Source organism: Podarcis liolepis (genome assembly GCF_965112155.1).
Source record: "Podarcis liolepis genome assembly, chromosome: 7".
In the NCBI taxonomy this organism is placed as follows: Eukaryota; Metazoa; Chordata; class Lepidosauria; order Squamata; family Lacertidae; genus Podarcis; species Podarcis liolepis.
Window position 1 is genome coordinate 64260953 of NC_139561.1, and position 24150 is coordinate 64285102.

Consider the following 24150-nt stretch of genomic DNA (forward strand, 5'->3'; position numbering starts at 1 on the left):
CCACACCACAACTCCCATAACAGCTGCAATTCCCACCATCCAAGAAGAACAACTTCCAAAGGCTTGACCCTAACTTTTGAGTTCTAAGTAAAATCACGTAGGTTAGAAATTCCTTTAAGTCTGACTTTCAAGTAGGGATGGAGGAGAAATCCAATTCAGTTCACATCCGAAGCCAAATCTATCAAATTTGTACTTTCCCAAACAGTATGCATAACGCAGATGTTTTTCGAAATATGCGTTTATCCGCATTCTGCAATGCCGTTCTCCAACCAACGCTTACAAAAATGCACAGTAGAAGAACGTGTGCATAAAAATGAAGGTATTAGTGAAGCTAACACTCAGAAAATGCATTATGTTAAGGGGAATTGGTTATAAAAATGTGTTTATTAGGAGAAATTCTCACTAAAATGCTGGCGGATTTTCATGGGGATTTAAAACACTTTTTTTCTTTTTTTGCAAATTGTTGCAGAATGTGGAGAACTGTATTTAAGATTGCAAAAACGAGAAACAGAGAACCAAAACATATCCTTCCATTAGGGTACAATGCACACACACACTTGGAGGGGTGTGGGGGTGTTGCAGTGTCCTTTCCCCCCAACCTTTGCACTGGACAATTTGTAGGGAGCTCCTCTGTGACCGCTTAATGGCCTCCCCACAACCACTAACACTCACAGGAACGAACCTGACAAGGGATTCTGACACTGTAACGAATTTGGCCCAAAGTTGTCACGCAAACACACAAGTTCACGGGAGAAATGCAGACGCACACAAGAGGCGAGAACCGAACTGTCGGGATTTTTGCCCCTCACAAAGAAAACATGTTCTGCTCCCCCTGAAGCACCGCAACGCCAGAGACCCCATTTTGCCAAACAGATGAGAATCGCCTGCGTTGCACAAAGGAAAGCAAATGAGAGTCTGCGCCCCAAAAGCAAAACCGTTTTAAAAAATCTGCTGTACCTGCAGCAAAAAAACCCCCCAACCACCCAGATTCATTGACACACACACACCTCTAATTAGGCAAGTCGTAACAAAGAATGTGGAACTTTGCGATAACTAGTGCCTTGCAGGCGTGGCGAGGGCAGAGGAAAAGCTCACAGCCTTCCACATGGCCCAGAGTGCTTTAACACACACACACACACACACACACACACACACACACACACACACACACACCTTGATTCTACACTCTCCTTAATTAAGCATTATAAATATCATTTTAAAGAAAGGGACTGCTGTTGGGGCTTAGCCCTGGGGCAGTAAACTCTCTTTTAAGTTTTTCCTTTGTTTTGCTGATTAGGTAATTTTATACAGAGTTACTGCAGCAAAATATGCATGAGAGGGAGATGAAGAGAGTTGCATTACATATGGAACAGTGCTCAGTTTTGAATGGAAACAGGACAACTCGCAATTAAGCCCTTTAACACCCCTCACCCACATCCCTTCAAGTTGTAGGTGGCTAAATCTTGAGACAGAGGCCCCATCTGCACCATGCATTTAAAGCAGTATCATACCACTTTAAAGAGCCACGGCTTCCACCAAAGAATCATGGGGACTGTGGTTTGTTTGTTAAGGCACTGAAAGTAGGTAGGAGGCCCCGTTCCTCTCACAGAGCTACAATTCTCAGAGTGGTGTAACAATCTTCCCAGGGAACTCTGAGAATTGTAGCTCCGTGGAGGACAAATAATTTGGTGGCAAGTTTGTGTGGTGGTGTGGTGTGGTGCAGTGGTTTGCACATGGTCTGGGTAAGAAAACATAGCTTCAGTTTTCTACTTACTGCCTTGATCATTGTTCTTACATTTCAGTCTCCTTAACTGCAAAATGAGGAAAGAACTGTAACAAATTCATTTGTTGTTTTGAATAAGTAGGGTGGCCATATATATCAGAAAATCCCGGTAATGTCGGGGGGCAGGGAGGCTAAATTGGTGCTCGGTGGGAATTTTCAATTTAATAGAAAATCTCCAGGATTTCGTCTGTTCCCCGGCAGAAGCAGAAGCGCTGTACAGTGGTCGCTCCCTTGTTGCATCCGTAAAGTGCAATATGCAAATGTGACACTAGACGGCGATGGTGAGCTATGACAAATTCAATCTATTTTTTTCGAAACTTTTTTAAAAAGCATTTTCACAGTGTTGTTTTATACATGTGTAGATTCCCCCTTGGTGTCAGATCCTGCAAAAGACTATAGCTCAAGTACAATGGTTTATTATACTATAACTACAAGCATTTTGGATCTCTAAGAAGCCACTTTTTCTCATGTTTCAGCAGTAAATAACCACCACTATATTTTGTGGTGCGGGGAGTTTTAAAGGAACCCAGTATAAGGCACCAGATGGTCATAGTCTCCATTCTGTCTTGGGAAACTCTCAGAGAATTAAACAACCGAGGAATGCGACCTCCAATACCTGACAAATTTAAAGAAGTAGCATTTTCTTTTAGACAAAGGCTGGATTTTAAGCACAAAGAGGGCAAAGGGCTTCCCATTCTATAGCTTACTTCCTGACAGTCTGATGCTCAAATTCCTTAACTCTGAACCAAGGATGGGTGGATCTGATGATTTTGGTGTCTCATTTTTCAGTCTTAAATTCAAGGGAAAATACAGACGGCAAGAAGGAAGTTGTGGGGTGTGATAGTTCCAGCCTTGCAATGAGACCCCCAGCTTCCCTCCACTACCAAGAAGTCCTTGCTTTACCCACAACTATGCCTTGTCTTGTAGTAGCAAGCAAGCTGCACATAGGAACCAGCCTTATAGAGAGTCAGAGCATTGATCCATCTACCTTGGTGTTGCTGACTGGTAGCAGCTGTCCAGGGCTTCAGGCTGGGTTCCCTCCCAACCCTAACTGGAGATGCAGGGATTGAACCTGGGATGTTCTGCATGTTAAGCAGATGCTTTGCCACTGAGCTACGCCTCTTCCGCTCTATTGCTTCACCAAACTCCTGCCAAGGGCGTCTTGTTACAAAGCACAAAACCCATGAAAAAAACCTTCAAAAGGCACCATTTCCCTACCTCCCATAAAACTCAGGGTTTTTGGGAGCAAAGATCTGTGATTTTTTTTCCAAAAGGTGAGGAGTTTTGTCATGGCCACGGGCTAAACGATAAAAGCTAACTGAACAAAAACATGGAAGATTATGAAATCCCATGTCTGAGGTGGGGATGGGATTACAAAATTACAGGTTGCTATGAAAGTGCATTTCAGTTTGGAAAGTCTAGCAGGGTCCAAGTAGGTATTGCTGTAGATTAGAAGATGCTCCAGTATTAGGCACAAGGTCAAGAATGCGCAGGCCAGCAGCCTGTATGAAGAGCTGAGAGAACAGGCACCATAACTAGGAACTGGGGGAAGTTTTGACAGTGATCTACAATAGACTCCGCTGGGCTCACTGCAAGGCCTGGAACTGACTTTTCTGTTACAAGGCCTTTAAGCAAGTCGCTGGCAGCTCCACCTCTCCAGCCTTCCACGGCTGCCTCGCAGTTCAATTACTCCATTGCTAAACAGATTGTGTTAAATACTCACTGACTCAGTGTAAGTATCAATTTGTGCAATGGGAATATGGATCCGCTCCAACCAGATCTATAATTACAGCGCTGTACTAAAGAGATGGGGAATAATATACCCCGGGGACTCGCAGCCAGGCAGGTCTTCTTGTTTACAAGCTTGCTCAGAGGTCAGTAACGGAGAGTTCCCATTCTTCCTAGCTTTGGTCTGCTGTTGCTGCAATAAATGTCTCTCTGGCTTGAAAGGCAGCCATCTTTCAGGCACCTCAGTTACTAGGGAGGCGACAGTTGTAACCTTTTCTTTAAAAAAAAAAAATGCCTCTGGAGTCCGGAGTCAGCAATTCTAATTTGCAAGGCTGGCTTTTTAAAAGAGTACAGGATTGTGACTAAACCAATACAGACCCCCTTTTTCCTTGGTTCCTCTCTCATTTTGGAGACCTGCTCAGGGTGCAGTGCTCTCATGACATCGCCTGCCTCCTCCTGCTTATGCAGAAACAGAATTAATTAATTATACATCATTCATCCCTGGCAGATATTTATCCACCCTTTAAAATAAAAGTCCTCGGCTAGGCTTGCTTGACAAAGGGAGGAAGAGGGATGGGCAGGAAGGGAGATTTCAACCATCAGCAATCGGCAACAGAGAAGATGGAGCTGTAGTGAGGGAGGAAAGATGAACACTTTTCAAAAGTGAATCCAACTGGTTTTGTACATTCTCCACATCTGTACTCGGAATGTCGGGGCTATAAATTGGCTGGGACAGCAAGTTTCAAGCCTCTCTCCTTGCGCACGCACACACTGCAACCTCTTCTGCAGTCATTTATGTATTTATTTTATTGGATTTGTATAGTGTTCTTTGTCAAAAGACCACAGGGCATAGATCTTAAATGCCAATACATAACATAATATCTATACAACATAAAAATCAAAAGTTATAAAAATCCAATTGTAATAATTCACCTGCTGAAATGCTCCTGTGTGGGGACTGCAGAACCCACCTACTTTGCAAATCCTTCATTTTTTAAAACTAGGAAGAGGATTGCACCATGTCTCAATTCCCATCATTGTCAAGGATCAGCTGCTTGCCCTGATGTGGCTGTTAAAATTGGAGAAGATTAAGGATGAGCGGGACGCGGATGGTGCTGTGGGTAAAACCTCAGCGCCTAGGACTTGCCGATCGCATGGTCGGCGGTTCGAATCCCCGCGGCGGGGTGCGCTCCTGTCGTTTGGTCCCAGCGCCTGCCAACCTAGCAGTTCGAAAGCACCCCCGGGTGCAAGTAGATAAATAGGGACCGCTTACTGGCGGGAAGGTAAACGGCGTTTCCGTGTGCTGCGCTGGCTCGCCAGATGCAGCTTGTCATGCTGGCCACGTGACCTGGAAGTGTCTGCGGACAGCACTGGCTCCCGGCCTATAGAGTGAGATGAGCGCACAACCCTAGAGTCTGGCAAGACTGGCCCGTACGGGCAGGGGTACCTTTACCTTTACCTTAAGGATGAGCAAGGTGGAGAATCTCCAGGTGTCGCTGAACTCCCAATGGTCAAGGAGTAAATTTGCAAACTCTTCAGTTTTGCTATCTGTCTTCGAATGTGAGCCAGCCAAGCACAAAAGTCAGTCCACCATCAAGCTTTTCCTCACCTGCGGACACGATCAGCTGCTTGACCCACCAGCACAAAGTGACTGGTTCACTGGAGTCCGATGGGCTGTAGTCATCCTCAGTTAATTTCCCATGTGCCTGCTTCTGACCCCGTTCCCACCCCCAAATCCCTTCAAGAATTGGCTTCCATCTCCTTAGGGAAAGTGTAGCAGCAGCTCTTTTGGACAACGCTTCTAACGTGTAGGTGGAGATGAGCAAGGAAGGGAAGAATGATGCAATCCTACACCAAAATAAACGTGACTGCAAGGGAATTAATTCTGCACACTGCCAATTAAGGCTCCGTCTCTCTGTTCACATTTTCTGGGAGCCTTGGCTGGAAGTACAGCATAAATAGGAATCTCAGCCCTTTTACAGCAGCCTAGGCAAAAGGCATCCCAGATTTGGTCAGAAGTGAGAACCGTGTTTTCTCTTGATATAAATGCTGTGAAACTCAATTGGGACAGATCTCTTTCTACTGCCATGGAATGTGGGAGGGGGGAAAGAGACTTAACAAAAACATAGGAGGATTCCACCATTTTCCATCCACCAAAGTCTCATAGAGGGGTCATGGGAGTGTAATTATATAATACATTTGTTAATCAATACAATATATAAAGCAATATGTATTATATCAGTATAAATTTAATATCCTCTTTGCAGGTTTTCTTTTTACAACTAAGCAGCATATAAATTCTCTGAAATAAATAAAAGATTTATAAACTGCTTGACCAAACTGCTCTCTAAACAGCATACAACAGAAAGTGTAGAAAAAACGCAACTAAAATCCCATTGGGGAAAATTGTACATAAAACTGTTCATGAAAAGAATATATAAAATACATTATATTCATAAAAATCACTTGCAGCACTGTGCACTAAAATTAGGACACATTTCATGAGAATTAAAAAAATAATAATCCCAAAACTGGTGCTGAAAGTTGAAGAACTGAACTTAAGGCTGGAAAAATGAGAAACAAAGAGAAAAAAGAAATTGACAGAATCCCTCCTGTCGAGAACTTACTTAGTCTAAAAATAGTGAATGTTTAAAAACACACAGAAATGGCAGAGAAGCCAAACAGGCACTTATCCCTGTGCTCGCTAAACATACAGTTCTTTAAACAAAGACCGTGCCAAAAAATAAATAAATCCTTGAAACATGTGATAATGGATCATAGCCTCATCTGATGGAATAATAGGCGGGTTGATTTTCTACAAAATTGCAAATTTTGACAAGGATTTGAACCAAAAGACAAACCCCAACATTGTGATTACAGCCAAATTTTCCAGCCTTGTAATAAAAAATAAATATATTGCTGGAGCACATTTTCTACATATTATCTCTTGCTCGCTTGGCACACATGCAGAAACAAGCAAACAGTGGCATGTAATGAATGCACAAAACCCACATTGTGTACCCGGCTGGTAAAGCATTTCTTATTCAGCGGTATTTAATAAAAAGCCTGTTATGTTCTAATTAAAGCAAAAATCATTATGGTTGTTAGCACTCAGCTTGCTCCCCCCCCCCCCTTTCTGGTCTTTTTTTTAATGTAACATAATGATTTCTTTTTAATCTGCAAGAAAAACAATTTCCCTGTGTAACCAGAAAAGGCTGAGCAAAATGACAACAGCAATTTCATCTTATTTCTCTGTGCCTCCAACATCCACCATCATATTTCTACTTCGTTTTTTAAGTGTATAGGGATGGGGTTTTCCCTTCCTGGTGTGAAAATGTCTAAGGTTGGGGGGTGAAGGTGCTGGCTTAAGCAGACTAGAGATCACAGAATCATAGCCTTATCCTCCATGAATTTGTCTGACACGCTTTTGAAGCCATCCAGGCTGTTGACTACCAACAGTGTACTGGAGACAAACAAGGAGGGCATCATCTTCATGTCTTACTAGTGAGCCTCTGGAAAGTGTTTTCTGGACTAAATTGATTTCAGCCTGATCTTTCACAGCAGTTCTCTGGAGTTATGGAAGGCTTGCCTCACGCTAGCTCCTTATGGAGAAGTAGGGAATACCCACTTTTCCTGCAAACATCTGAAGCAGTACAGGGGCAGATCAAGATCAACTGGGTGATCTGCAGCAGAACAGCAGAAGTTTCTGACACACACACAAATACACAACATCTAAGACTGCTTCCAGATGAGCATTCCTCCTGATGTGTTTGCACAAAAATTGCACTGAGGTTATTACACATTGCTGTTTCTTGAGCATCCATTCTGATTTGTTCATAAGAAGGACATATGATGTTGTCATTATCCCACACTTTCCAGGACATTTTCCCATCAATTTTCTTACCACAAAAATGTTGTTTGTTTGTTTGTTTTGGAAGTGGGCTTGTTGTATCAGAACACTAAAATCAACATTAAATTTACTGGCATATGAATTAATCATGCTGTCATACTTGACTGTTGTCAAGTAGTGGCAGTCTTAAAGTGGCGAAAGAAAGATGGTCAGCTCAGCTCTGGGACTAGGAATGGGCAGAGGTCAATTTCGATTTTCATTTTTCCAGTCTTACTTTCTCTTCCACATTTCCACATCAGTTAGCAAATTTCTTCTAATATTTTTGCAAAGCAATTTCCATCTCATATGTTATTTTCACCGATACCCGGAGATACCCTTGTCTCTAAATTCTGAGCTTTCATCAGTTGCCTTTCACTCAAGTCACTGTCCTTGTTTTCAGATGGGATTTAATCACATATCAGGCCAATTCAGGTTGCACAAATAAAATGGGGATTTGGCAGTCTTGCACACCAAAACCACTTCTTTTTCAAAAACTGAAATTTTTGCAATAAGGAAAGTGACAGGGAAATGCACTGGCAAGGTAACACTAGATTGATGCAATGTCGTATAACCTCCCTCCAAATAATAAATAGCAGACATCATCTAACTTCTCCAAAAACTTTTTGTGCAAACAAATCAGGACGATAATGTACAATAAACAGGTCACAGCAACCTCAGTCTTTGTGCAGCTCTACTGGCTAGTTTTAGAGGGTCTCATTTGAATCCCTGACCTCTAGAAACTCACACATTGATGTACATATGCAGGTCACCCCAAGTGCACACCACTTGTGCGGTGCAGAATCTAACTGGCTCTTTCCCATTGAGTCACCATTTTTGTCTGCCTCCCATCAGTGGGTTCTAATAAATACAACAATGGTGAGTTAGAACCTGCTAGCTTGAAGCCAGCCAGGTCCTCATCTAATTATCTGAAGGATTGTTACACAAAAATGACGGAGCAGATTTCTTTTCTGTTGCTCCAGAGGGCAGGAGGACCAGGAAGCAATGGGTTCCTATTACAAGAAAGGGGATTTTGACTAAATGTTAGGAGGAAGAACTTCCTGGTGGCATGACCTGTTTGAGAGTGGAGTAGGCAGCCAGGGAAGGTGGTGGGCTCTCCTACCTTCCTTGGAGGTTTTTAAGCAGAGGCTGGAAGGCCACCTAGCAGGGATGCAACAGCAGCAAGTTTCCTGCATCATCAGCGGGTGTTGGTCTGGAATGATGTTGACACATGAAAAACGATTATAGCATTAAAGAAACAGAGTGAGAGTATGAATTGGCAAGTCTGTGGGGTTTTTTTTCTTTAATAAGGCCAAAGGGAAAGAGGTTAAGAGTCGCTGTGCTGCCAGTGAAGAAACCAATGACATCAGCTAGAATGCGAGGATAATGGACACTGCAGACAAACGGTCCATAGGAGCCAATGGTGATCACAGGGAAACAACTGCGTGTTAAGGTGCAGCCATCTGTGTGATAAACTAACTGTGTGATAAACTGTGTGAGACTAACTCAGTGGATGGGAAGATATTTCCCAACCCAGAAACCTGACCCACAGAAAATCCCAGAATAAAGATTGCTAATAACTTTGGGTCTAGAGAACAACATGACCCATTTGAAGCTGTGAAGAATATCAAAAAAATTCCACTCATCCCAACTAAAGACTAAGAAACTACACTTGGGGCTGCTCCCCACTGCCCAAAAAGCATGCTTGTTAAGTATGAATGCACTACACTTAGAAATATGAACAAAATTAGCCCTGTAAACTTGCCACCCTTTTCTCAATAAACTTGGGACTTTCTGGAACACTCCCTTTACTGCATGGTTCCTCCTCGCAGGTCAATGGATTGATCAGCATTGCTAACAAAGTTTGAGGTGAAATCCCCAGGTGAGACAGCCCTGCTCCACATAACCCCTAGAGGGCTCATGAATTTACTCCAGGTGAGGAACAAGTTTGCACATTGCAGTGCAAGCTAGGAAAAAGGAGTCGGCATGAAGCAGGAAGGGCGCCTTCTTGTGCCACAAAACCCAGACATCAAACCCCTGCACTAAAGTCATGTGGATTCTGCATCAGGAAAGGCTGATGTCTGCATCCTGTCTAAATTATGCAAATTAATCTTATTTGAATGTTGTTATACTGTGATTTTCAAGCTGTGCTCCATGGAATATGCAGCTCTTTGGAAACTTATACATATGGGGGTTCCTCAGGGAGGGACATCAGTTATGGTAAGCCAGCCTGCCCACTATCAGACCAATACTACTTTTTCTTCTCATTCTGAACACTTTTATTTCTAGATACAACATGCAAAACTCTACTAGTCACATCAGATTTATGGTAGATTCTAATCCATGTTCAGTCCAGTACTTTGATTACTGTCTTGTATCCAGAGAGGTTTACTGCCTCCAACAACGAGGTGCAACATGGCCATCCAAGCTAGTAGCCATGGATAGCCTTTTCCTCCACGAAATCCAGTGCATTGCTTGATGCTGCACAGACAGGAGGAGCTGTCGACACCCTGCTCCCAAGGGCCTTGTTCTAGCATCCCCCACCACATTGTTTTGAGGTACTTCAGAGGGCAACTCCAGGCATTGGTGGGGCTGAAAAGGGAATCGGGGAGGAGGAGAATCCCCTCCTCTCCAAGTCCCCCCAGCATACAGAGTGTTGCACTGCTGCCAATCTCTCCTCAGGTTCCTGAAAAAAACCCTCCCAAGTTGTCACTCTTGCACATGCACTTGTGACGTATGACCCGCTCCAGTTCTATTGCCTGGAGGAACATCCAAAGTATTAAACTCATCTTTCTCTCCCTCTGCAAGGATCACAGAACCTGAGCAGCCTCCGCAATGACTCCCCGTCATTCACCACTCTTAGCTTGAGGTCCTTCTGCTATAAAATTCCCCAACCTTCTCTAGGGCGCCTTCCCCACCCCACCTGCCCTGTGGAGAAGGCTGAAGACCTGGGACTCTGGAATCTGAATCAGGATGCAGAATATGCTTGGGATATGCAACTGGTATTCCGAAGCATACATACTGCCTCCAACAGCAGAGGTACAACATAGCCACCATGCTTAGTAGTCATCGATAGCCTCCATGATTTTGTCTAATCTCCATATAAAGACATCTATGGTTGAAAGGGCAATACTTCTGCAGATTAGCATAAACCTAATCATCATAACCAACCATTGGGCATTTTCATTGTGAGTTGGCATAAGAGTAACGAAAACAGAAATTCTTCCTAGAACTATTTCAGACCATAATGCATTAATAATGGAATTGAAAGGGAAAGAAGAGACTATATTTAGGTGGAGGATGAATGATGGATTACTGGACATTCAGCTAATACTGGAAAAGGCACAAAAGACATTGAAGGACTATTTTGAGCTTAATTTGAATAATGAAATGCTTTGTAATGAGAAAATATGGAACCGATTTACATATAAGGAGGTGATTTTAAAATAAGAAGATGATATAAGGTAAAAAAGTGTCTATAGAAATACGAAGAATTTGTTAAAAGATGTTGGGAAGTCAGAAAGAGGGAGGGGGGAGTCAATGCTGTTGTTGGAGCAATGCTTTATGATATAGATCTGTGTAATGAAATGTAATTAAATATGGAAAGCTCAATAAAATTTATTATTAAAAGGGGGGAACCACCTGTTTGATCAGCCTTCCCCTGACCATTATCTCTAACACAATTGCCCTGTATAGGGCTCCTTTAAGAAGAAGAATACAGAACAGTATAAGTTTAATAAATGCAATAATATGAGGGTTCCCCCCCTTTCCCCCTATGAATCAGTTTTGCCATTTTTAATCTTGTAAACCTCTATGAGATGATTCACTAATGCTAAGCAGTATATGAATATTATTACATGAAAATTTTAAAATAAAGCCAACCTCTGGCTATGATAAACAGCCATTTCACTCAGCTTCGGCAAGACTCCCTGTGAGAGATCTTGTGTGTCCACTCTGAGATTGCTAAGTCTTAAGACAAATTGGAAAACGCTCAAAGGAGAATGATTAAAAGGGCTGGAAGATATTGTCCTAGGAGGAAACGTGGAAGAAATCAGTCTGTTCAGCCCGGGGAGAGGGTGGAATTTGGGAAGGGGGCATGTTGATAGCTATGAAATATTTAAAAGAATGTCAGAAAGAAGGAGGAGGGCTATCTTTTACGGTATCCACTGGGGATCGCAGGACACAGAGCCTGGGGTTTAAATGACAAGATGATGTGTTGGGGAGGTTAAGTGTTGGGGAGGTGGAAGCTTCCAAGCTCAAAGCAGTTCAAGAATGGAGCTGGTTGTTGTGGTAAGTCACAGAATTGCTTCTATCATAGACAGGGCCTTGTAGAAGGCCTGTCACTACCTTGCAGGAGGAGGGCGGGAAAAGATGCCCAGGTTTCACCCTTCTGAGAACCTCAGCAATTTTCTTTCTTTCAAAAAGCACAAGTTTCTAGGCTTTAGGGCTGCAAAGGTATCCCTGAAACCTCCAAGGTCAAAGGGGGCATCTGACCATGATATCCAGTAGTCTAAAGAGTGACCTGCATAGCTCCTTGCTCACCTGCTCCCACCCAACTAGCCAAACTGGAACAAATTGTTCAAAATATGATAAACTGTGCAAATAAAATCGATTTTCAAAATCCTGATGGGATTCAGGATTTCTTGGCATGGCATTGTAATTACGGGGTGGGGTTAAGGAGTAGGCACCACCCTGATAGCAGACATTTGCTTGAGACAGCAGACAATTTAGGGGGCAAATATTTTTGCTGCATATGCACTAGTGTTTCAACACAATAAACAGCAGGGGGAAAAGATGCATATCTGTAAGAATACCATGCCAGGCAGCCGTGACTAAGGGTGGCTCCCCTGAGCACACTCTGTACCTGTTCTCTTGAGTTACCACTGTACACACTTCTGCCCCTCACACTTATGCCTTTTACTGGGAGACATGTCACTTACACGCAACAGACACATCTAATGTACAAAGTGTGAACTGGTTAGCCTGTGGGGGCACAAAGTGATCTGTAGGACATTGTTCCCAGTTCTGTGATTTATGCCAGCCTGTGGCTACATATATATATTACCCACATGTATTTATTACAGTAACTAACATAAGAGAGATATAGCAAGTAAAGACATAGAGCAAAACATTTTGTTTTGCTTTAAGACTTTAATATTTCTGTTATGTTAGTCATCGGCATAAATATATGGTTATTATGGTGATTAATGGCATCCTTCTGGGATCTAGCACAAACTTGTCTGAAGTGTTGTTTGAAGCTTTAAGAGTCTAGTGTGTGGGTGTATATCTCACATTTATATCCCATCTTTCCCTCGATGAACTCACAAGTGGCAGACATGGTTCTCCCTCTCTCCATTTCGTCCTCACAGGAACAGTACAAGATTGGGTTAGAAACAGTGACTGGCCCAAGGTTACCCAGGGGGCTTCGTGGTCGAGGGCGGATTTGAACCCTGGTCTCCCAGGCTGGAGTCCAGCCCTCTAACCACTACACCACACTGGCTCCCTGCACATATTTGTGTACAGTGGTACCCCGCAAGACGAATGCCTCGCAAGATGGAAAACCCGCAAGACGAAAGGGTTTTCTGTTTTGGAGGCGCTTCGCAAGACGAATTTCCCTATGGGCTTGCATCGCAAGACGAAAGCCCATAGGGAAATGCTGGCGGTCGGGAGCAAAGACTTTCGCCCACAGCCGGCCTTCAGAAGAGGACCTCTTCTGAAGGCCGGCGGGGGGCAAAAGTCTTGGCCCCCCCCGCCTGCCTTCCCCCCACCTGCCCCGGGTGATCTTAAAATGCTGGGGGTCGGGAGCGAAGCGTTCGCTGCCGACCCCCAGCATTTTAAAATCTCCCCCTGTCCCGGGGAGATTTTAAAATGCTGGGGGTCGGCAGCGAACGCTTCGCTCCCGACCCCCAGCATTTTAAAACGCTGTTCCGAAGCGGGGGGGGGGCGGGGACACCTGCCCCAGCCGCCCCACTTCGGAACGCTGTTCCGAAGCGGGGTGGGGGGGCGGGAACACCTGCCCCAGCCGCCCCACTTCGGAACGCTGCTCCGAAGCGGGGTGGGGGGGGCAGGAACACCTGCCCCAGCCGCCGGGCTTCGTAGCGCTGCTGCGAAGCCGGGCGGGGGGCGGGAACACCTGCCCCAGCCACCCCGCTTCGGAACGCTGCTCCGAAGCGGGGGGGGGGACGGGAACACCTGCCCCAGCCGCCCCACTTCGGAACGCTGTTCCGAAGCGGGGTGGGGGGGCGGGAACACCTGCCCCAGCCGCCCCACTTCGGAACGCTGCTCCGAAGCGGGGTGGGGGGGGCAGGAACACCTGCCCCAGCCGCCGGGCTTCGTAGCGCTGCTGCGAAGCCGGGCGGGGGGCGGGAACACCTGCCCCAGCCACCCCGCTTCGGAACACTGCTCCGAAGCGGGTGGGGGGGCGGGAACACCTTCTGAAGGCGGGCGGGGGGCGAAAGTCTTTGTCCCCCCTGCCTGCCTTCCCAGGGGCTTTTAAATCGCCCCGGACAGCGGAGAAGTCCTCCGCTGTCCCGGGGCGATTTTAAAATGCCGCCCGCCAGCATTTTAAGATTTTCAATGCATTCCTATGGGAAACCGTGCATCGCAAGACGAAAAAACCGCAAGACGAAGAGACTTGCGGAACGAATTAATTTCGTCTTGCGAGGCACCACTGTATTTGCCATCTTCAAAACCATTGATGGGAAACCCAAAGCAGGGCTCAAATATTTCATGCCTGCTATTCTCCTCGTGCTGCAGCATAAACCAATCCTCCCCAACGATGGTTCAATAAAAGTATTTTTTAAGAAATAGGGTAAATATTTTACAGAGAGGTGAGCCACTCCAATGATGGGGCTTGGCAGCGCTTTAAGCAGATTGCTGCAAAACAAGAAGCCGCAGAGAGCAGAGGGTGAATAGGAGCATGCAGCCGTGCCCCAGATGTTCGTCCTGCTTGCTCTGCCTATATAGCCTGTCATCCCTCAGAATTCTTGCACAGCAGCAAATATTTATAACCTGCCCTTAACTAGAAAACGGATATCGCTGTCAGTTTTCCTAAGCTTCTCAGAAAGCAAAATGAGAAAAGCAATGCATGCTGGGTGTACTTGAGATTGTACAGCTACATGCTCATCATTCCCAGTTTTCATTTCATATCAAATATAACTCCTTAAAGGCACTACTGGTGCTCCCCAAATATTTGGGGTTACAGTTCCTGTTGGGCCCTGGCAGCCTGGCCAATGTCTGGAGGCTGATGAGTGTTGCAGCACAAAATCTCTGAAGGGCACCAGGTTGGGGAAGGCTGTACCAGAAAAGCAAGGCAAGACATGGGAAAATACAAGAGACAGATTCCAAAATCTATAAAATCATAGCTAAAGTTATACAACTAAAGTGACACCACTAACAGGGGGCAGCTCCCTACGTCTTCCCCAGCCCTCCTTGGAGATGCTGGCAGGGACCGTCTGCATGTGGAGTACGTGAGATATACACCTGACCTTTCCTAAAAGAAAACCCTTTTCTCAAGCCAAGGATGAATAAGCTGGGTGCCCCCCCCCCCAAGTGATCAGGCTCTGTGCTTTCATCTCCTTGCTCTCTGTGTTTCAATTAGTGGGCTTTATTGATGCCTGGTTTTTGTTTGTTGCCTTTTTTCTTGTGTTTTCACTGCAATGGGATGCTGCCCAGAGGACCTTGGTGCTGGACTGCATCTAAATAACGAAACACACTATCTTTCCATTTCATTTAAGTGAACATTAAGCAGAACTTTTTACGCCGTTAGATACACTCTATTTTAATGTTGCTTGGTCTGCGTCCACACCATACATTTAAAGCACCCACCCACCCAAAATCCTGGTTTACCCCTCGTAGAGCTTTAATTCCCAGCACCCTTAACTAACTATAATTTCCACGATTTGGCGGAGGGGTGCTTTGTGTTTTAAAATCTCTGGTGTGCATGCAGCCTTGGAAATCCACCTCAGTTAGATGCTGAAGCATGACTTCTCTCTCCCCCCCCCGCCCCCCGTTTCCTAATGCTGGTCCAAATGGCCAGAAATATGGAGGGCAGAATCCAACAATGCATGAGCAGAACTTCCAGTCATGCAACTGAACTGTAGCTTCCTCTCCTCTTGGCGCAATTTGTGTGCACCCCCAAAATATGCTCTGGAGGGTTCCCCAGCCTCCTAGAGCAGAGTTTGAGGGTGTGCAGGTGACTGGAGGGGGCAAGAAAGGAAGGCGAATTCTCACTGCATGAGTGGAAATCTCTTCTGCTCATGCAAGAGACACCATGGGATGCATGCAACCCTGTATATGCGATGGTTTATGTGCCTTTGCATTCTGTCTTCTGACACACACATTTGATGTGCACATCTGTATGAGAGGGATGCTTTATTCTTATGGTCCTCCCACACTTTTGGCGTGGGGGGGGGGAGGGAGCTGGGATGACTGTGGGAATCTGGCATGCACAGGTACGGATATTGCACATACACCCAACATGCCAGTTTCATTGTTCTATACAATGGAGATGTTTCACTAGCAGCCTTTGTACATCTTCCAATTGTGTGATGTGAAACAGCTGTTGTTTAATCTGCCTGAAGTAGTAAAAAGGATTGTGCAAACGATTGCAGCCAGGGAGGAGGTGGCCCTGCATAATCAAATGCTATCAACTGCAAATGCACCTGGATTCTCTGGTCTGAAGCACTGGCCACCTGACTGATTACCTTAACTGGGAGAGAAGAGGAGTGCTACCCTACTAATTCTGCTCAACCTCTCAGTAGTGCTCAGTGCTGCTGCCCCAGCGTCACTCTCTGTGGGTTTGAAGGTGCAAGCACTGTGCCCTTTGCATTTGGAGCACGGAGTCTTCAATTTATGCAGGTGGCTCCCACCTCACTCGCTCTCCACTCCACCTGAATCAGGAGAGGATATGTGTATGTGGACCAGTGCCTAGAAGCAGGAATTGTCCAGATGAGAGCCCACATACTGATAACATGAAGGTGCTGTCTAGAGGCAGTTCCCAGGTCTGGGATTTGGGAAGACAAGATAAAGGCTTACAAGTTCAAAGGTGCAATTGAGATAGTGAAGTCACACATTGCCTCTTTTTGATGTGCAGATGAAATGGACAGGTAGCAGGTTTAACTTCAATACAGACAGAAGGCATAGATTAATGAGCTGTGCAATTAAGTCTCTGGAACTTCCTGCCACAAGGCATTGGGATGGCTGCTAGGATAAAGTGCTCTTTTGAAAGGATTAGGGGACTAATAGAGTAGATTGGCATTTTGTTGACAGTTTACCATCTACGTCCCCACACATAAATGTTTCCATATAAAGAATACTGATGTTTTACCTGTCAATAACTCTGTTTTAAAGGCCCAGTTAATGCTGAGTTTTGCTTGTGATGTTTGTGCTTCTGTAGTTAAATCCACTAATATTATGTCCTTGTTAGTTCTCCACCTATTTCAATATTCTGTGTTTGAGCACCTCCACCCACCCAATATTAATAATTCTGAACATTTGTGCTCTTTCAAGTGTTCAAAGATGACATATGCTTTGTCCTGTTTCTCCTGTCATCTTTTAAGACAAGAAAGGTTTAAAGACTTTCTTCATCATGAACACACAGACACACAGACACTGAAAAGCCTATTTTCATTGACCTATTCTGCCCCCTTTCTTTTGCTACAATTTCTAGTTTCATTTATCCCATGGCTAAGATCTGGCGCCCTATTATGTGCACAAGTGCTGTATAGCATGCCTAGGGCTGGATGCCTGACCTTTACACACTTACCTGAGAGTAAGTCTTGTTGAAATCAGGCTATTTACCTCTGGGTAGACATGTATTGCCCAGGGTTCTGGGGCTACATATACATCATACATTTAAAGCACCTGGCTTCCCCCCCCCAAAGAATCCTGGAAACTGTAGTTTACCCCTCACTGATCTAAATTCCCAGCACTCTAAGCAAACTGCAGTTCCCAGGATTCTGTGTGAGAATGGTATATATGCAAAGCCTATATCTGCTAAATTATGCCCCTTAGGCAAGCCTCACCCAGACCAGATTTTTGAAAAGGATATCTGCTAATGAACTGTCGGTGAATAGGGGTATATAAATATTTTTAATGAATAAAAAAACAGTCATTTTCACGTGTCCCACTTGTGTATATTAATGTGGTTAAGGTGGGACTGAAAGTTCATGTTTTTACAGAAATTACTATGCAATGATTCTTGACAACCCAAATTGCAATTCATTTTGCAAACAGGAGAAAACCAAATTCTTCCTGTGTTGCAGGACGTAGGACCCAAACCAATGGATTCAAATTACAAGAAAGGAGATTGTTCTGACTAAACAGAGGGGAGAACTGTCAGATGGTAAGAGCTGTTCAACATGGAACAGACGATGTCAGAACATGGTAGACTCTCCTTCACTGGAGGGTTTTAAACAAAGGTTGGATGGTCATCTGTCAGGGATTTGTTAGCTGTGATTCCTGCGTTGAAAGGGGTTGGGCTAGATGACCCCTGGGAAGCCTTCCCATTCTACAATTCTGATTCTATGTAGTGCCCCCAGTATACAAGGCGCTTTGCAGAATCTCATGAGCAAGAAGAGGGAGCAGCCCGGGCTCTGATGTGCAACAGATGAAATAGCATGAACTTTCTCTCTCTCTCTCCCCCTCCCCCCGCTTTTTGCAAGTTTTATAATCTGGCCGTCCTACAGCATGACTAATTTTTACTGCCCACGTGCAAGTTATTTTTAAAACACAGCACAAATAGACAAATATTGCTTGTGTCCATTAAAAAAAATAATAGTACCACTTAGGCCTGTCGTATGGCAAATGTAGGCACCCTCCGCCTTGGAGATACACCCCTGAATTGCTTCTTTCCAAGAGTCAAGCAACCAGCTGCTTGGAAAAAGCTATTAAACATGAACCTCTTGTGGTTAACCACTGGAGGGTTGCATCCCTTTTAGTCGTCCAGGCCATTTTCAATTAATATTTCCCCAAGATGGGTTTCTTGGTTGCAGGAAGACAGCATCAAACAAGTTAAGAAGAAAAACTTTCTCTCTTTCTCACACACACCTAAATATATATATTTTTAAAATATATTTATGTTACATCTCTCAGCCAAAATTTTGGAGGCAACTCACACGACATAAATTTAAAACAATATTAAGAATCGTAAACTTTTCTGGAAGCTTTTCATCTTCCCACGCATTCCGTCCCATCTCACCCAGTTTATTCACTACCATTTACGGGGGGGCAGGAAGACAGATATTTTATGCCGCACCCAATCTGGGTAGGGCTGTTTTAGGGTGTGTGGCATCTTCTTCTCTTTTTTTGAAAAAGCAAGGATATCGATCCGTATATGATTTGAGACTTCTTTCAACCACCCTGTAGATGAGAGGCCAGGGTAAGAAATGATGAAAGGAAGATTGCAACACAGTTGTCTCTCAATACATCCAGGGATGACATCTGCAATATAATGCTTATTCAAGAAGGGAGGTGGGGCTTGGCTTTGACTGGAGGGTTAGGAAACTAAAGCACAGCTCCCAATCCATGAACAGTTACCTGAGCTATATTCAAAGCATGTTTACTCACAAGCAAGCCTCACTTTCTTCAGTTGAGTTTACCCCCAAACTAATGCAAACTAAGTACTGGAGTCTGAGCTTAACCGCATTTACAGTAAAATCCTATCCACAGATGAGGGCTAGTTGAAGACTCAGATATATGTGTGTATAGAACTGTGAACTTGCTTGGTTTCACTGGGACTTAAATTCCAAGTTAATGTGTCTAGACTTGTAGGCAGTGCAATCATAAAATGGGAATGATCCCTCACTTAAGTCAATGGGACAACTTGCTTTAGAGTAGAGCTGCAGAGAATCAGGATCCATATAATCAATGGGGTTGGTTCCAAGGAGAGTTAATCCTGAGTCCCCCACCCCCACCCCAAATTGGGTATGCAGATTGGAAAAGTGAGAGACTTTGAAAGCATTTGATGCAAAGAAAGAAATACTTCTAAGGCTGGGATTCTGTATCCAATGAAAAAAATAATGAGGCTTATTTCTGAGTACACATGGATAGGGGTTACACACTGTAAGGGTTGCAGCCAATGCAAGACCTACTCAGAGTAGATCCATTGCAATTAACAGTCACGTTTGACTTTGTTCCATTAATTTCGGTGGGCTTACTCTGAGTAAAACTTAGATAAAACCCATTGAAATGAATGGACCTAAGATATCCATTTATCTCAGGGGGCTACTCCGAGTATGACAATGCTGGAAACAACCCCTAGAGGCACGCTTAGAGCCCAATCCTCCTAGTCACGGCTATGAAGAAGTCCCACTGCCTTCCATGGGGCTTCATCCCAGATAAACGGGGCTAAAATAGCAGACTTCCTTGGGAGTAAACCCCGTGGAACTTCGCTCTGAATAAGTAAAAGTGGCTGTTGAGGTGGGGAAATGGCCCTGATCCGACAGAGCAACGGTCTCCCTTGAAAGGTCGGGGACTCTCCTTCCGTGGAGGCTTTTAAAAATAAGTTTGATGACCATCTGCCAGGAATTCTTCGGCTGTGATACCTGTATTGTAAGGGGTTGCAATAGATGACCTTTGGGGGTCCCTTCATGGGCGTAGCTAGGATTTATTACAGCGGGGCAGGCTTTATGTTTGGGGGGAGACAGAACCGAGTTATCTGTGATGCAGTTGGTCAGTTAGTTAAGTATTTGTATTTATTTATTTGATTTAGGGGGGCAGTTGCTGCCACCGCACCCCGCTGGCTACGCACATTGAGTCCCTTCCAGCTCTGCAATTCTATTGCATCTCCGATCAGGCTTCTCCTGGCAGAGAAGAGGCGGAAAAGAGACTCAGCAGCCGCCGCGCGCTCAAAGACGCAGAGCAGCTTCGCTCCGGATACAAGGAGAAGAAACCCGAGGTCGCCCGCTCTGCGCCTCTCGCCGCTACGATTATGAACACTGCTGGTAAATTTCACCCTGTGTTTAAATCCGTTCCACTTCTACCATTTTCTCTGGTTTGTTTGATTCACTTCTAACAGATCCAACAACTCACAGCAGAGAGAGACAGGGAGATTCAGAAGCTGCCTGCCACCCCCTCGACATTCCCCATGGCGAATTCTCCACTGAAATCACTTGTAAGTCGCTGGGCAAGTTGCCCTAGGCGAGATAAAGCGACTGACAAATTTAATAAATAAACCAATACTAATACTTCAAGACCAAATGGGTTGTCAGTCTAGGGGGCAATCGAAAGGTTCAGTTTCTCTATGGAAAATATGTGTGCGTTTTCTCCTTTTTCTTTCGAGATAATTTAATAGTTACCTCGGAACTTTTTATGAATTTTCTATTTTGGTGATCGCATTTCTCAATTTCTGCCTTTCCTTCCTTGTCTTAAGGGTGTCAGCCACCATTAAAGCCCTACTCCGAGTAGACTCGTTGAGATGAGTAAACTAAAAGACACTCATTTGATTGCAGGGCGTCTCCTACTAACCGGTGACTCTTCACTAAGTTTTCTACCGGGGACTCCGAATACTTCTCTAAAGATGTAAATGCTCTATGACACCTTTAACTGTCATCGTTTCAACCATCCTGTGTAAAAAGAAAAGAAGAGAAAACACCCCCTCCAACTATTTCCCTCAGCAAAAAAAAAGAAAAAAAGAAAGAAAGAAAAACAACACCCCAAGCGCGGTGCGAGTTTTCAGCTTAATTCCGTAACATTTTCGAAAGTCGAATCGTTTTGGGCTTCCTGAAAATGCAAGCAAACAGATACAATATAGTATTGAGCTTTTCGCTTCAGATTCTCGCGACTCACACGTGTCAAATTCAATAGAATCTCAGCCTCAGCGCGCAATTCCTACGCATATCTACTCTAAAGCAAGTCCTGACAAGTGCAACAGGTCTTACTCTCAGGTAAGCGTGCCCACGGTTGAAACTTTAAAACTCTCATCCATTAAAATCTTTTAATACAAACATTTTTTTAAAAAAGCAAAAACAAAACCTCACCCATTCAAAACGAATGGCTACGATCCTGGGCACATTTACTCGTGAGTAAGCTTGGGCAGAAGCGAAGGAAAAGAGACCGTTTTGGAGTGTAACTTTTATTTATAGAAGCGAGGGGATCTCCCCCCGCCTTTCCCGGCGCGGTGAAGACGTTTAAAAGGCATTGCCTGTCATCTTTGATTATTATTTTTGAAACCCATCTCCCCTTCGGCTATAAATGCTTGGCGAACACCTGGACGTGCCAAGGAAATTGCTCCACAGATTTTGGGGAGGGGGGAGATGCATTTTTTTCTGGGGCATTTTAGGACTTTGAAAAGCGTGGGGGAGGAGAGCCACAGCAAAAATCTGGGCGGGGGGGGGCGAGGGAGGGAGTCCCACGAGTCGATCCCATCCAAGGAGGCCCTCGCCTGCGATCGAGCAGTTTGCCTGCCTGCCTGCCTGCCTGCCTAGCACAACGAAATGTGAAAAGATGTCCTAGGAGGACAAAGTCTCCTCGTTCCTCTTCTCCCTCGCTGACAAGATGCGGCGCGATCCAGCCAAACGGAGGCAGCAGCATTTGAACCCCGCGCTCTGTTTTAGCTTGTCAAATCTTTGGGAATAGGGACCTGAGGCAGGCTTGTGCTAGAAAGCGCGGCGCTGTAAGGCACCGTGTTCCAGAGATGGTAATCAATATAATCTCAGCTTGATCAGTTCCATCACTCATCGTACCCATTTTACAGAAAGGGAGCTGAACCAAGGGAAAGCCAGGGCAGAGCAAGAAACCTGAAGGCAGATGTCCCAACTCCAAGCTGGGTTTCCTGCTGGAGCCAAGTCACTTCAGGAACCTTTCAGTATGAGGATTCTGCCTGAAGTAATGTCATGATGAGAAGGTGCTTAGCATGTCCCAACTAAATATTCAGCTGTGCTGGCTGGGACTGATGGGAGTTGTAGTGGAAGCCATCTCAAGGGCGCCAGGTTGGAGGAGGCTGGCACAGGCAAAGAGCGCATTTGTCTCTCACCAGCACAATTGGCAGAAGGCAACGGAGGGGAAGAGCTTCACGGTTTCGAATCCCCACTCAGAGATGAAAGTCACTGGGCGGCCTGGGTCTCAGCCTAACCAGGGTTACTGTGAGGATGGGGAGGGAGAGAGCCATGTACGCCACCTTGAAGTCATGAAAGAAAGGTGGGTTATGAATGTGATGGATAAATACTACAGGATTTGGGTGGGCTGCATCACTCGGTGCACCCAGGTTGTATTTGAATTACGTGGCAAAAACACAGTTTAGGCCAAGGTTTTTTTTATCAGTGACAAATTTCTTTGCCTTGGCTCGCTCCAGATCCTCTCCCTCAAGAACCTGCCTGGCTTATGATGGCCCATAGACCCAGATGAGAAAATTTGTTTCATCCCAAGGGCCACACTCCTTTCTGGATAACCTTTTGAGGGCCATGTGTCAGTGATGGGAGGGGCCAGAGGCAGGAGCGGACAGAGCAGGAAATGCCCATTTTAACCTTTCTACAAGAGGCTAGTAGTATCTACACACACACACACAGAGGCCTCACCTACCCATGCTTCTACCAGGCAAGCAAGCAGCATTATTGGAGCGCAAGGACACCTTCCACTAGATCAAAACACCCCAGGGGGTTGCAAAGCAGGGCTGGTCAGGGGTGTGGCTCATCTGTGTAGTGTCTTGAGGGCCAGAGAAGTCTGCATTTGGCCCCCAAACCTGAGATTCCCCCTTCTCTGCCACAGGTTCTCCTTATTCAGGCCTGAAACATATTTTCTCTCCAAAGGGGCGGGAAAACAGTTTCTCCCATGGTTGGAAAAAGGGCGTTGGTTTAGAGCCTGCCTGCCAAAAGCCAAGCTAACTGGAGTTTTCCCAAAGAACCGTTTTAAAGCCAAAATCATTCCATTTCTTGGACTTCAGATCTCTGGTGGGCAATATTCTTCTGAGAACACTTCGTCTGCCTCCCCCTCCCCAAAATATAATTTGCTTCTTGACAATGGATTGCATTTCCCCTTCATTCGGACTGGACTGCGTGTCATTCTTTTGGGAGATGCCTGGCTTCTACTCTTGAATAGCAGAATCGGATTTGGCAGGAAATGGGTTTAATTAGGGCTGCAGCATTGAATCAATTAGATGAACCGATGCAGGGGAAACACTTTCAACCCACTAAAAAAGTACCCTGGTTAATTGAGCTGCAGTTTAATTGTTATTTTAAAATACAACTGCTTCTAAAAGCTGTACATGGCCATCGCAGCCTTCACCTTCCCCCGAGAGGAAATACCTTGTGCATTATCCAAAACAGAAGTAGTATTATTTTATTCTCCAGACTTATTGTATTGACTAGTGTGCAACTTTAGCAAATTGATTAATCAATCAGCAAATATTGGCTTATTTGGGAAACAGACCTAGTTCCAGTTCCCTGCTATTTAATTGGGGGTAGCAGGATGAATGTCTGTGTTTTGCCATCATTCTGGCTTAGGCTGAAAGTTCAGTTTAGGAGTTTAGAAACTAGGTACATTTGGGAGAAAGAAAGACATTGGACTGAAGTATCGATACTTGTACATTCTCATGTATAGGACTAGTTTTCTGCATGGCTTGTATACATTTCTCTCGTATCTCAAGATCTGTTAGATCAGCCTAGGGCCTTTTGGGGGGCAGTGGGGAACATTTCACCACTTAGAACATTTTTAGTTGCTTGGTCATCTACCTTTAAACCCATTGATTAAATGTAAATGAATTTCCCTATCACTAAATACTAAATGTGTGAGAAAGTTAACAAAAACCGCTACACAT

General features: G+C 44.8%; 1 protein-coding gene and 1 long non-coding RNA gene across 6 annotated transcripts in view; one reads left to right on the top strand and one right to left on the bottom strand.

The window, feature by feature from the left end:
• The window catches only part of TFAP2E (transcription factor AP-2 epsilon), a 72909-nt gene that overhangs the window by 30015 nt on the left and 18744 nt on the right, over nucleotides 1–24150 (bottom strand). For 2 of the 5 annotated variants that reach the window (XM_083511844.1, XM_083511845.1), the window contains exon 4: nucleotides 8521–8610. The exons of the other annotated variants lie outside the window; for them this stretch is intronic. In XM_083511844.1, the coding sequence (XP_083367970.1) occupies nucleotides 8521–8610 (90 nt within the window). The remainder of the gene's footprint in view (nucleotides 1–8520; nucleotides 8611–24150) is intronic. 5 annotated transcript variants of the gene reach the window in all.
• LOC310710790 lies at nucleotides 20220–20923 on the top strand. Its single transcript, XR_014528250.1, has 2 exons — nucleotides 20220–20341; nucleotides 20849–20923. It is a non-coding gene; the product is annotated as an uncharacterized lncRNA (long non-coding RNA).